We start from the raw sequence: 13,278 nt of genomic DNA, 5'->3' as shown, positions 1-13,278 counted from the left end.
CAATAGAGAACTGGTGGAGTCTGTATCTCTATCATCAGTAAGACTGAGTTGGCACGGCATTATAACGTCATGACCCAGAGCAGCGGTGAGCACAGGAGGCTGGTAAACTGTGACCAGAGAGTTAGTCCCTGAAAAACAGAAATAAAAAAGAACAGGATGTTGAGTAAATGTTCAAATAGCCTGTACATTTTTCACGGAAATGTTGTGGTTGCTCGCCCTGCAATTCTTTGAAATGTTGACATGATGATAGTGAATCGCAGCGACTGACTGGGTGCAAAACAAGACACATATTAGGTTTTGTATTTTATATTTTTGGACATTTTACCCACAGCTTAATAGAGGAAATTATTTTGGATTTCTAATCATATTCGTCACATTTCTTTTTTCAGAAGAAGAAAATCCATGCTACCAAATGTAACCAAACATTCTCCATGTCAGACTGGATTACCCAATAAACATTATTTAAAGAAAATGGAGAAGTGTTTTTTTTATTTCCCTTCATTGAGTAATTGGAGATGTATCCTAGAAGTTTATCATCTTAAAGGGGACCTATCATGCAAAATGCACTTTTTTATGTCTTTTATACATAAATATGTGTCCCCGGTGTGTCGGGGAACTCACGCAGCGTCAGAAAATAAAACCCTCTCTTTTTTCCTACGTACCCAAATCTCTAAAAACGGGGGTACAACGGAGCTGATCCAGATTTGCGTCCGATATGACGTAATATCGGAAATGTGGACCCACAGCACTATCAGAAATTTGCTATCAGAAACAATGCCCGACTGTTTTGGACGTAATATGGTCGGTGCATGTTTACATTAGCATCGCTAACACTCAGAGCTAACCTGTACTGCACAGAGCATGTGTGTGAAGAAGCAGGAAATAAAAAGGAACTCACCTTGTGGTATAACCGGCAAGAGAGAAAGCCTTTGAGCTCCATACTGTTTCAGAAATAATCCTTGATAATCCATATGGCGTTTCATCACCGCAGTATCTGCCGGTAGAATCTCCCGCATGAGCTCAGCCCCCTCCTTTTTTTTATCAATCTTTTTAAAAAAAATAAGCTTTATACCCAAAATCAGCACTTTTGAAACAGGAAGTGAAATAGAGGGATATGAGGCATGGCGAGAATGGGTGATCTGTTTGGTATTTTGAGCAAAACACTTCATAGACATGTTTTTTATATATTTGTATATATCTGAGACCTATGCTATTGCCTAAAAATAGCATGATAGGTTTAAAGTTTATGTGTATTCATTTAGAAGGATATGTATCAGCTTTAGCGTTGAGTTTTTGGGGTTGCCACTTTCTATGCCAGCCAAGCATTTGATAGTCCAGAGTTGCTGCTTTATCTTGGAATATTTTACCAACAATATTATAAAGCTTTATGAAATAACCCAACATGTTTGAGTATAAATCAATGATACAAAGATAATAATAATACAAAAATCCTGGCATCACCATAGCTGAGTGGTTTAGACACATCATGAAAAAGGATGTTTTAGATATTAGTGAAACCTAAAATTATGGACATTTTAAGAGACATTCTTTAGATTAAACATATGTGATTGTGCTACCCACAATCTTTGTTGACTTTGGCCACAGGAGTTCAAAGAAGCCGCAAAACAAGTAATCAGAGATTCAGAAGAATGGAGCGTGATAAAAGAAGTTGAGACCAAGGTGTTAGCCCATTCTTTTGTGTGAACAGTTATTTAAAGTCATCACAGAATAACAATTCTAACACAAGAACTGTCCGTACACCCATGGGTAGAACAATTACGGAACAAACAGTTGCCTCTTCTTTCTTCATTTAATCTGCAGCTTGATGTTGCTTTTATCAGAAAAAATACACTATGAGTGAATCTACGAGTCAACACACCAGCGTCACAACCACGTCAAAGAAACCACTAAAGAAAATGCCTTAACCAAACCTGAACTCTGATAGTTATTAAACTGTCAAAGGTTGTGAAATGAATTGTGATTCCCTGCTAATGAGCCTGCAAAGCATGCAGGATAAGACACGTGTTGATTTGTACAATGATGAAATGACAGCTGACAGCTTACGATATCACATTTTTCATATACAAATCAAACTTCTTCATAAATTGTACCTGAGACCATAAAGTAGAGAAACAGCCATTGTGTCCATTCCAACTTTGTCACTTTGAAGTCGTGATGCATCTCAGACAAAATGATCTTTGTGTCTCGTAAAAAGACCAGCTGACGTCTGAGTGAGTGCAGGGAGATGAAGTTATTAGATAGATAGATAGATAGATAGGGAAATTATTTGAAATATAATTTATTTGATGGTATTCAAAGATATCATAGCATTTGTTTAACTTATTCAAAGAACCAAACAATTAAAAAAGTGCCTTATATACAAATTAGACATATCCTGTAGCAACAAGTGTTAACTTTACCTTATTTCCCAACTTCTAGATGTAAATGCACTGCTTTAAAAGAAAATGGTATACTCATGTGCGATACAGTCGTCCTTCCGTTTATAATAAGTATGATTTTTTCAGTTGGAGCTTGAATGGAAACCACTGTGGTGTATTAAGCCCCCCTTTTTTCACACATTCATTGCAGAGATGTTAAGACCACCATCTCAGCAACAGGATATGCACACCCACTATGGGCCCGTGCACCCGGCTGTGGGGAAGTTGCTGTGTTCTGTGAGTGTTTATTGCCAAGAAAGGTTTTCACCACATGCAGTATACAGTAGGTATTGGTGTTTTGGTGCATGACAACTCAATTAATATGTACAATACAAATATGGAAAACGTACATGTTCCTAAAAATATGCAAGTTTTTTGCAGTGTGCATCATAAGTCATTTGAATAATACATTGTTACAAAGTGTTATGTGTGTTTTGTATCTTTCCTTAGACAAGTTCTAGATTTCAAACCATCACTTATGCACAATACAAAAAAAATACATATCAACTTTATGTGGCCAACAGTCATATGCGGTGACATTTTTCTTTTTAGGGAAATTTCATATTCATAAAAAGAAATGGGCTGACCACATCTTGAACATATAGTAGCACTATTAAAAACATTATTAATTTTTTAAAAAGCAATCAAAACTAACTGTGTATTCAACAAATATTTAATCTGAAATATGAAACTGTATTTTTTTTCCTATATTTATTTGATGGCATTGTTTACTACCACTGGCCTTAACTTCTTTGTTTACAAAATTATATATGATGTTCATATACAGCAGGGATGTCCAAACTACGGCCCGCGGCCCTGAGCTAATTAAAAAAGTATAATGAAATATAGCCCACAGATGAAACTTGTGCTTGTCTTATATGTACTTCTTAAATATAGATGAAAACAGTTATTACACAGTATTCATGTGTTAAGAAACCCACTTTTCAAACAAATTCAGTCAGTTAAAGTTGAAAATGTTTTCTATCAAATCTAAGTTGATAAGAAAAAAGCCCAATAACTTATTTTCACAAGACGCTTGAAATAAACCCTTCCTAATTCCTCTTATGATAAGCAATCTGAGGCTTCTGTTTTAAGGAATGAGTTGCTATCAAAATAATTGAAACCCTATGGAGAGCTGTGATAGGCTGTAGTTTTTCTTAAAGCATATTCAAGTATTAAGCATAATTGACCTACATTTGATTTATTTTGCTGACTTATAACTTAACTGAGGCAATATACCTCACCTCAGTGGCCCAGCCCTTCATATATTTTTCTATATGTGGCCCTCGGTGAAAAAAGTTTTGACACCCCTGATATTATGTTCTTGATTAAAATGAGATGAACTCCATTACCCATACAACCCTCTGTCAGCGTCGTACGTCATAACGTCAGACGGAAGGCATACTTCAACATGGAGGACATCGTAGCCGTAGAAAAGAGCCCGGTATGAATTAGTGGGATTGTTTCCTGTTTTTCCTCTTAAAATTGACAGAGTTTCTGTGGTAGGCTTTGGTACATTTAAGAGTTTGAGTGTTGCTCTCTGTTGGTGTTTGTCGTAGTTTTTTACCATTAGTGTGCTCGTTAACCCTGCCGAAACGTAAACCTGCCAATTCATTCTCTACTCGATGTAACGTTACGTTAGTTGCTATGTCATGCAAGTTAGCTGCTAGCGTTAGCCTAATGTTTGTAGAGCTCGGGAAAAGAAATTAACTTGTATGTATGTTGATCTAGCTTTAATCGCCAAACATTAATGTTCGAGATTATGTTTTTATTATTCATTGGTGCGTCGCAAAGGTCCTTTTGTATAGTCTATTTGGGCGTTTTCAAGCCGTTAATATTAGCTAGCTGTTAACGAGCTAACTAGCTAAGCTAGTGTTTGTCTCTGTTAGGTGTACGGTCATAAGTCATAACCGAGTTGTTGTTTATTGTCGAGTAATTGTTATCTTTTTAGTTTGGGGTAATTTTAGTGGTATTACTATTCATGTTTTATGGTCTTGTGATCTAACTCTTTGTTTGTTTGTTTTTGTATAACTTGTTTTTAATCATGTTCCCCACTCTTTATTTTTGATGTATCTAGTTTTATTCTGTAAAGCACTTTGGGCTGCATCTTGCATGAAAGGTGCTATATAGATACATGTTATTATTATCGTACATTTTAGCTGTTACAGAGCTGAGAGCATTCTCTCAAATAAATATGACCTATTATCCTGTTTGTTTGGGTGAAATACAGAACAAGCTCTTCCCTGATGGGGTGATGTTAAAAACAATACATTTATTGTGTTTTTGTGGTGTTGTCATCCCTACAGGAAGAGATGCCTGCTATCCTGACCTCCAGACCCCAGACAGGCCTGTCCTTCCTGGCACCTGAACCAGAGGACCTTGAGGACCTTTACAGCAGATACAAGGTCTGACACCTGCTTATACATTCCTGTAAAGAAAATACCCAGCATATATCGTATGGGTGTAACAAACTGTAAGCTTGAAATATACATGTTATTCTTAATGAATATAAGAGGTATGTGACCACAATAGATCCAGCTAAACACAAATACAAATCAGAAACACTTAAAACCAACATGTACAAATGTGCCTCCTGCATGAAATTATAGTAACACAGTTTTAATCCTCTGGATTCAATGATTCCAGTGGAGTTATTGATTAAAATATTAAATTAGGCTGATAATTAAAATGGAATGACAGAGGAAAAGCTAAACATTTCGTACAGCCATATTTACATAACGTTTTCCCAAATATACCTACCTACTTCGGTTCTAATTGAGCATTTTAAACATGTCGGGTTCTGACATTAACTGTATGGTTTAATAAACCAAAATAACCTTATCGAAAGTAATATTAAATAAATACTATATACTTATTCAAAGACATTTTCGACACTGTTTCTTTTATTTCTTGCTCAGTAAAGAATCAAATACAATTCAGTCTGAACTTTTTAACAGTCCAATGCATTCATAATTTACCATCTGAACAATTGACATTGAATAATTAGTAGGGATGCTCCACGAGAGCCGATCGCATGACGTAAAATACATGACACTTTTCTATGTGAGCGGCAAAACAAGCTCGCCAAAATGGCTTCACCAGTCTGGCAGTATTTTAAGGTGTCCGAAAATGACAATAAAATAGCGGATTGCAACGTGTGTGTGTGTGAAGCAGAAATCCTGCAGCTCCGCCCGCTGTGACGGACCGGTGAGCGGAGCAAAACACACACTAAGAGTTAGACCTAACACACTTAGCTATTTTATCTACCTCTGGAACAAGCTAAACTAGTTATAAATATATTTATTCTTCACTGTCGGGTCGCTCATTACTGGATCAGTGAGCTGCATGAGACAATACTGACAGGCTGTCAGAGGAGAGAGAGAGAGGAAAAGAGAGCGCTTCCACTAATTTCTCCCGTGTTATTATCCAAAGTTAATGTAAACTTGAATAATGTACTTCACTTGAATGTAATAATTATGTTGGTTGTTGTTTGTGGAAGCGCCAGTGAATGAGCCCCATTAACTGAGTTTTAAACATCACTTTAAAGGGGACCTTTCATGCAAAATGCACTTTGTGATGTATTTTATACATAAATATGTGTCCCCGGTGCGTCGGGGAACTCATGCAGCGTCAGAAAATAAAACCCTCTCTCTTTTCCTCCGTACCCAAATCTTTTAAAAACGGGTGTACAATCAGCGGATACAGATTCCATCCGCTGTGACGTCGGCGGACCCACAGAAAGTTGCTATCAGAAACAATGCCTGACGTGTTTTGGACGTAATCTCGTCTTTGTTTACATTAGCAAGCCTCGCTAACACTCAAAGCTAACCTGTACTGAAGAGCACATGTGTTTAAAAAGCAGGAAAAAAAAAAGAACTCACCTTGTGATAAACCCGCAAGAGAAAAAGCATTTGAGCTCCATACTGTTTCAGAAATAATCCTTGACGTGGTTTAAACAGGATGGCGTTTTATCACAACCGAATTTAACTTTATCTCCGGTAGAATTCTGATCAGGCATTAGCTCCGCCTCCTCTTCTTCTTCTTTTTCAAGCTAAGTAACAAGGCTGCAAAAGAGGGGTTTGAGCAGTATGAGGCATGGCTACAATGGGTAAACTGTTTGGTATTTTGAAAAAAAACTTCACAGTCATGTTTTGTATAGGTATGGCCCTACAATATATTTTTCAAATATAGCATGATAGGTCCACTTTAAATGGAAGATCTCCATAGGCCCCGCCCACTCGATCGGATCGGCGATCGGTATCGGCCAATACTGATTCCGGCGATCGGCCCCAAAATTGGCGATCGGGGCATCCCTAATAATTAGATTTCAGAACAGTCTTTTTTTTTTTTTTTAAATGTATACTGCCTTTAAAGTGATCCTAGATGTATCTCTCTACTGAAAATGTTTTTCAAACCTTTTTTGAATGATTGTTGTTATAATGGTTCTTCAACTCTTCATGTCTAAACACAAGCTACCAACTGGTCTATGATCTCCAGAAAGCCGATGTTACCTTAATCTCCAGCAGAGCATCACCCTTCTCTTCTTCTTTTGCGTGTTTACAGAAGCTGCAGCAGGAGCTGGAGTTCCTGGAGGTGCAGGAGGAATACATTAAAGATGAACAGAAGAACCTAAAGAAAGAATTCCTCCATGCCCAGGAGGAGGTGAAGAGGATACAGAGCATCCCGCTTGTCATTGGCCAGTTCCTGGAAGCTGTGGACCAGAACACAGCCATTGTTGGCTCCACTACAGGTACCATCAGAAGAAATAAATAGTCCCAATTTTGGACATGCAAGATTTGACACTTGGATATACTCCTAAAGGTTGTCAAGAGGTGAAAAGACGAGATATGAAACCTGCCTTCTAACTTGCACATAAAGACACAGAAATATGATCTGTTATTTCCATTTGTGTCGTCCTTTTCACAGATACATGATAGTGTGAAAATACTAAAATTATGTTAAGCTTGAGGTCACGGCGGTATTTTCTGCACTGAAGAGCAATTCAATTATTACTGTCATTACGTTTCTGAAAGATAAAAAAAAGATTGTATGCATAGAAAACAAACAAATAATGACAGTGAAAATAAATAAAGAGAATAAGCAGACACTGAAGTAGAATGAAATGATGAATGATTCATCCATGCTGTATATTTGAATGCTTTATCATGTTAGGCTTTCTGAGTCTTGAAAGAGAATCTAGAGGCGATGTACTGTATGCTGTCAAATTTAAATTATTTAGTGTGAAGTACACGTTTAAATGTGTAATGAGTTCTGTTCGTTCTGTTCTCTCATTTTATTCATATTTGTTCTTCCCTCAGGGTCCAACTACTATGTGCGCATCCTGAGCACCATCGACAGAGAGCTGCTGAAGCCCAACGCCTCAGTGGCTCTACACAAGCACAGCAACGCCCTGGTGGATGTGCTCCCCCCCGAGGCTGACAGCAGCATCATGATGCTGACGTCAGGTAAAACACTCACTACCACTCTCTCCAAGATGTCATCATTCTTACTTTTAAGCAGATTATTATAATTTTCAGCGAAGCAAGAATTCAGGGACTTGACTGACTTGTAGGATATTTTGTATGAAGTTGATTGTTCGAATAGCAAAGCCAACTTTCCTTTGCTGTGTTTCTGCTCCCAGACCAAAAGCCAGATGTGATGTATGCTGACATTGGTGGTATGGACATTCAGAAGCAGGAAGTCCGAGAAGCTGTAGAGCTGCCACTCACACACTTTGAGCTCTACAAACAGGTCAGATATTCAAGAAAATGCTAAATCTTTTTTATGGATTTTACACTTAACACCAATTAGCATGGATTTTGCTCTCTTAATAATAACTGTTTTTCCTTTCTCAGATTGGCATTGACCCACCCAGGGGTGTCCTTATGTACGGACCTCCGGGATGTGGTAAGACCATGTTGGCCAAGGCTGTGGCACATCACACTACAGGTAAGCCCTCCACTTGAGACCTGTTTGTGTTCATGTACCAACAAATCTTAGTAAACAGATTAGTACTGACTTTAAGTGATATCTACAGTAGGCACTGCATTTGAGTTCTGGATTAATGATAAGATATATGTTCGGTGAATACTAAAAATGAATGTCCAATCGTTCTGTCCCCAGCTGCTTTCATCCGTGTGGTGGGCTCTGAGTTTGTTCAGAAGTATTTGGGTGAAGGCCCTCGTATGGTGCGTGATGTCTTCCGGCTGGCGAAGGAAAATGCACCAGCCATCATCTTTATTGATGAAATCGATGCAATCGCCACCAAGCGTTTTGATGCACAGACTGGAGGTATGAACATGTGTGGCTCACATGAATACTCTGTTTATAAACCAATGTTTTGTTGTACATTTAATTTTTTAAGCACATGTTACTGTTAGTTTTTCTCATTGACGTCTAGATTCCTATTTTAGGATATGTTCTTATTCACTGATCACATCCTTGTTAATGCAGAAACACGATGGTTACCAAATATTTTCTGACCTTGAATGTTTTGCTGTGCAGCTGACAGGGAGGTGCAGAGAATCCTTCTGGAGCTGCTGAATCAAATGGACGGCTTTGACCAGAACGTCAATGTCAAGGTGAGCTAAGTCCGCCTGTCTGTAAAGCTCTTTCCTTTCCCCCTGTGACTGCACCATTTCCGTTTGTACTGAATCATTGCATCATTGGTGGTGCATGAACACCGACACTGCAGCCATTCATTCTCCTTTCATATGCCCTAACTCCATACATTCACCTTAGCAGGCACCCAGGAGGTTTATGTTTTCACTTCAAACCCTATTTTATTTAGTCTTAAATATAACTGCAGCATCACAACGTTTTAATGAGAACATATCAACATAAAAAAAAGGCAAAACTATTTGATTAACAAAGAAATCTTATGATATATTTGCAAATAGACTAATTAGATTTCAACATAGCTTTAAACTCATCCATTGTCACTATGTTTTAAAGTTTAGTCCATAGTTTTATTCCATACATTAGGTGCTGAAAATCTAGAAGCTTTCTTCCCCAATTCAGCTCTTAACATAATAAAGCTACAAATCGGACGAATGACCAAAAGCAGACTAATTAACTTTTGAGTTTAAACACAAAAGTGATGAGGCGAAGTTTGTTATTACTCTTAGAGCCCCATGATATACATGCTTATACAATTACCAGTGTGAACACATTTGCAGAACCATGGCACTAGATACAATAGGTGCACTTTGTCCAGTAGTGACCATTTCATGTGGAACCCAATGCAACCCCACAACACAGTATGTTCATTTACCATCTGACTTGCTTTTGAACCTGTCTTAGGTGATCATGGCCACCAACAGAGCAGACACGCTGGACCCGGCTCTGCTACGTCCTGGTCGTCTGGACAGAAGATTGAGTTCCCCCCTGCCCGACCGCAGGCAGAAACGTCTTGTTTTCTCCACCATCACCAGCAATATGAACCTCTCTGAGGAGGTCGACCTGGAGGACTGTATCCTTTTATTTCAATAAGGGCACTTTCTAATTGTCTGTTGGGACATTTCTGCAATGTCATGCAAACATGTTTTAAGGACATTTTTGCCCAAACCTCTCATTTGGGCCTCATTCTGTCCTTGGTTTACACACATACATATGTAGATATGTGTGTGTGTGTGTGCAGTTTACTGTCTGGAACATGTGATCACTTCTAAATCAGTGCATTTTTTAAGGATGCATATTTTTCTGATAAATGGAAGTCTGCTTAATGTTAGGGATGCTCAATCTTATCGTGCTATCTCACGCTAAAATAAAGCCCGTTTTTACAGTAAAAACGGTAAAGCCATTATTTAATACCCAGTTCTAGTCTAGTAAGTAACTTCATGTACCTTTCTTTTAGTGTTATTCTCCCAGATTTATGAATGTGACGTTCACACTATCTGGCCTTTTACTCAAACACAGGGCTTGACGGCAGGAACTCATCCACTGTTCCTGTGGGTTTTTCTAAGTTATTGTTGCAGTTCTTTGCAACTTAGGCTTTATTTGTTTGCCAATTTAACACATAGCTCTGAATGTGAGATGACACACTCGCATGTCATTTTTATCTGATGACATCTTTCATTGCATGCACCAGACTTCCTTGATTGTTGATGACAAGTAGAGAAATAATGAACATGTGCAACAAGGGTGGCAGTCTGCACCCAGATGTTTTGTGTTTTGGTGTTGGTCAGTTGTCCTTAACAGATGTACAGATGTGGCTAGACCAGACAAGATCTCTGGAGCCGACATCAACTCCATCTGCCAGGAGGTGAGCTAGAGCTTTAATTATCTGTTCATTTAACCATAACCCTTTCTTTACTTTTGGTAGAGCAGTGTAAATCTATGTGTATTTGCTTTTCCTAATTTTCTCTGTCTTTTTCTTTCTTTCCCTGCTTTCTCAGGCTGGCATGTTGGCGGTCCGTGAGAACAGGTATATCGTCCTGGCCAAAGACTTTGAAAAAGCTTACAAAACCGTCATCAAGAAGGACGAGCAGGAGCACGAGTTCTACAAGTAGAAGAGAAAAAAACCCACATCCTAGGGAACAAAAGAAGGTGTCCAGACACAGGAGTTTGTTATTGATTTACGTCTGTGTCTCTATCTACAGTATGTCTTTTGTGGATTTGCAGTCCCTGACTTCCATTGATTTTGGACTAAATGTACTCACTGCTGCAGAAGGCCTAATGTCAGATTAGTCCTGTACCTCCTTAAGACGCACTACCATGTGAAGGAGTGATTTGTGCACAGGCTCTCTACTGACTCCTAAAGATAAGGCCCCAAAACTTAGCTAGGATAGAACATTTGTATCTATATGTACTCACTTAACAATACATTACAAAAAACCATTAAAGATGTTTTCCATAAAAAAAAATGATTGTCATTGTTTTTTTTTTTGCCTTTTTAAATGCCATTTAGACACACCATACTATATTCATAAACTAACATGTTGTGTTACGATTTTTGTTCATCAACAAAATATTTTAGTTGGAGCGGCAACAAATATATTTACCAAGGAAAATACATCTTTATTTAAATCTTTTTGTTCCTATGACGTTTAAAAAAACAAAACAATTGTTATTAACTCTTCCCAATGTGAGCTTTGTTCTATTGTTGTTTTTATGCTATACATTTCATATTTTTAAGATTTTGGACTGTTGGTTGGACGAAAGAAGATATTTTAATATGTCACCTAAGGCTTTTTTAAAAATTGTATTGGTCATTAAGTAAAGCTATTTTACAACCAAAAATGGCAAAAAAGGATAATCCTAGCTGTTAGCAGAAGCCCGATTGTAAGTATCATCAGTCATAAAAGTGTTTTAGCCTGATGATTATTTGTCAAATATAAACATAACTAATACACACTGAAAGATATATGCTGGTATCACATCAAACATCGGACTCAATATGAATTCATTCACCAACATTGGCGTTTAGTAGAGAAGGCCATACATCATATAAATGTACTGTTGTGTGGATGTCCTCCTGTCAGTGTTCTGATCTTGACAGAGTCGAGTCATATGGATGCCCAGTGCTCGGCCGGGCGTCTCGCTTAGTGCTGAAATGCTGACTTCCATGCTGTTCCGGTGCCCTCTGCTTCTCTTCTCTCGAGCCAGCCCATGAGTCAAAGCAGTGCAGCCTGAGGTTGCAGCTCTCCCTTCAGCCACAAGTGGGGGGGATGGAGATGATTCATTATTACACCCACGTGGCAATGTCGGTGAATCCAATGCACATCAAGCTCAACCAAAAGCATGACCTTTGTCCACCAAAAGTACATATTTATTTTGACAGTTTAATGTCCAAAGTCCCTTGAGGGATGCTCTGATTCTACTGTAGTGCATTTAATTGAAGCCAAAATGAGAATGGAATTAAAAAAATAGTATTTATCTGACCAAAAGTGTCACCATTAACTGCTGTTACATCACAATTTACAAATAAAATAAAAAACAGTATGGGGTCCATTAAAATGTGGGAATACCCCTGAATATGACTTTGAAATTTAAGGAGTGGTACTCACATGTGTTTCACTTGGTCTCTGGTGGGAAGGCTGTAAGTGACCTGGTCAAAATAGTATGGACAGAGATGCAGGGTTGCCTGTACTGGCTGTTGGGACATCCAGGGAAAGATTTGATCCAGGTTGTGGTTTTGTCCACATGCATTCCGGAAAAGAATCTCCACCACATGGCTGATGCCAAAGCATCCATGATGGTTTGATCTCCTGAAGGCCTGTGAGGGAATAACTGGTACAGAGGTGGGTGGACTGCCATTTTTCCAGCTCTGTCCAAAGACAAACAAGATCAAAATGAGTCAACTGTCAGCCACAGAAAAAAAGTGCTTTTGTATTTATTGTCATGTTATTACACAAAATGTATGTTTGGCTATTATTAATCTGAACTGGCACTGTCTTTTCAAATGATGCAAGTATGTGGTTATGATCAGAGGTTGAAGAAAGACTTAGAACTTCTAAGTAAATTACAAGTCAAGCATTCCATTTTCACAGTAAAAGTACAGTACAAGTAATATTTTGTTTATATTGAGTACAAAATATTGATGCATTCATTCATTTATAACATCACTTCTTCCTGCTGGTGTTTTAAACATTGATTCATTATGATAGATCATGTGTTATTTGTTTATTACACATTTTCATTCATACGAATGTACAAAGTATTTAAACAAGTAGCAGTAAACTCAAGAGCAGAGCAATCCCATCAAGCAACATTTGGAATAAGTAAACTATGAATGGAGTAATGAAGAAGCCAACTTAGTTACTTTCTTCAACTGATTATGATTTATTAGAAACAAATTAAATAATCAAAAGAAAAATGGTTACTTACCTTAACCAAGAAA

The 13,278-nt window shown here is 38.0% G+C and overlaps 1 protein-coding gene across 2 annotated transcripts; it reads left to right on the top strand.

The window, feature by feature from the left end:
- The first annotated feature begins 3,793 nt into the window (after positions 1-3,793).
- psmc4 (proteasome 26S subunit, ATPase 4) lies at positions 3,794-11,302 on the top strand. 2 transcript variants are annotated; one of them, XM_034112752.1, is made up of 11 exons: positions 3,794-3,882; positions 4,745-4,843; positions 7,002-7,188; positions 7,757-7,903; positions 8,080-8,189; positions 8,294-8,387; positions 8,562-8,729; positions 8,943-9,019; positions 9,741-9,909; positions 10,646-10,701; positions 10,835-11,302. In XM_034112752.1, the coding sequence occupies exons 1-11, from the start codon at positions 3,850-3,852 to the stop codon at positions 10,946-10,948; spliced, it is 1,254 nt and encodes a 417-aa protein (XP_033968643.1). In that variant the 5' UTR covers positions 3,794-3,849; the 3' UTR covers positions 10,949-11,302. The 2 variants fall into 2 exon arrangements, with proteins under 2 accessions (XP_033968643.1, XP_033968645.1); XM_034112754.1 differs by having other exon boundaries at positions 3,858-3,940.
- Positions 11,303-13,278: the final 1,976 nt, after the last annotated feature.

Source organism: Trematomus bernacchii, unplaced genomic scaffold (genome assembly GCF_902827165.1).
Source record: "Trematomus bernacchii unplaced genomic scaffold, fTreBer1.1, whole genome shotgun sequence".
Taxonomy (NCBI): domain Eukaryota; kingdom Metazoa; phylum Chordata; class Actinopteri; order Perciformes; family Nototheniidae; genus Trematomus; species Trematomus bernacchii.
This window is presented reverse-complemented; position numbering and strand designations above follow the sequence as displayed.

Excerpts from the sequence above, each read along its gene's own strand:
- psmc4 (XM_034112752.1), top strand. The coding sequence starts at position 3,850 with ATGGAGGACATCGTAGCCGTAGAAAAGAGCCCG. Across the intron at positions 7,904-8,079 it reads CATCATGATGCTGACGTCAG|ACCAAAAGCCAGATGTGATG; the intron begins GTAAAACACTCA and ends TTCTGCTCCCAG. Across the intron at positions 9,020-9,740 it reads ACCAGAACGTCAATGTCAAG|GTGATCATGGCCACCAACAG; the intron begins GTGAGCTAAGTC and ends AACCTGTCTTAG.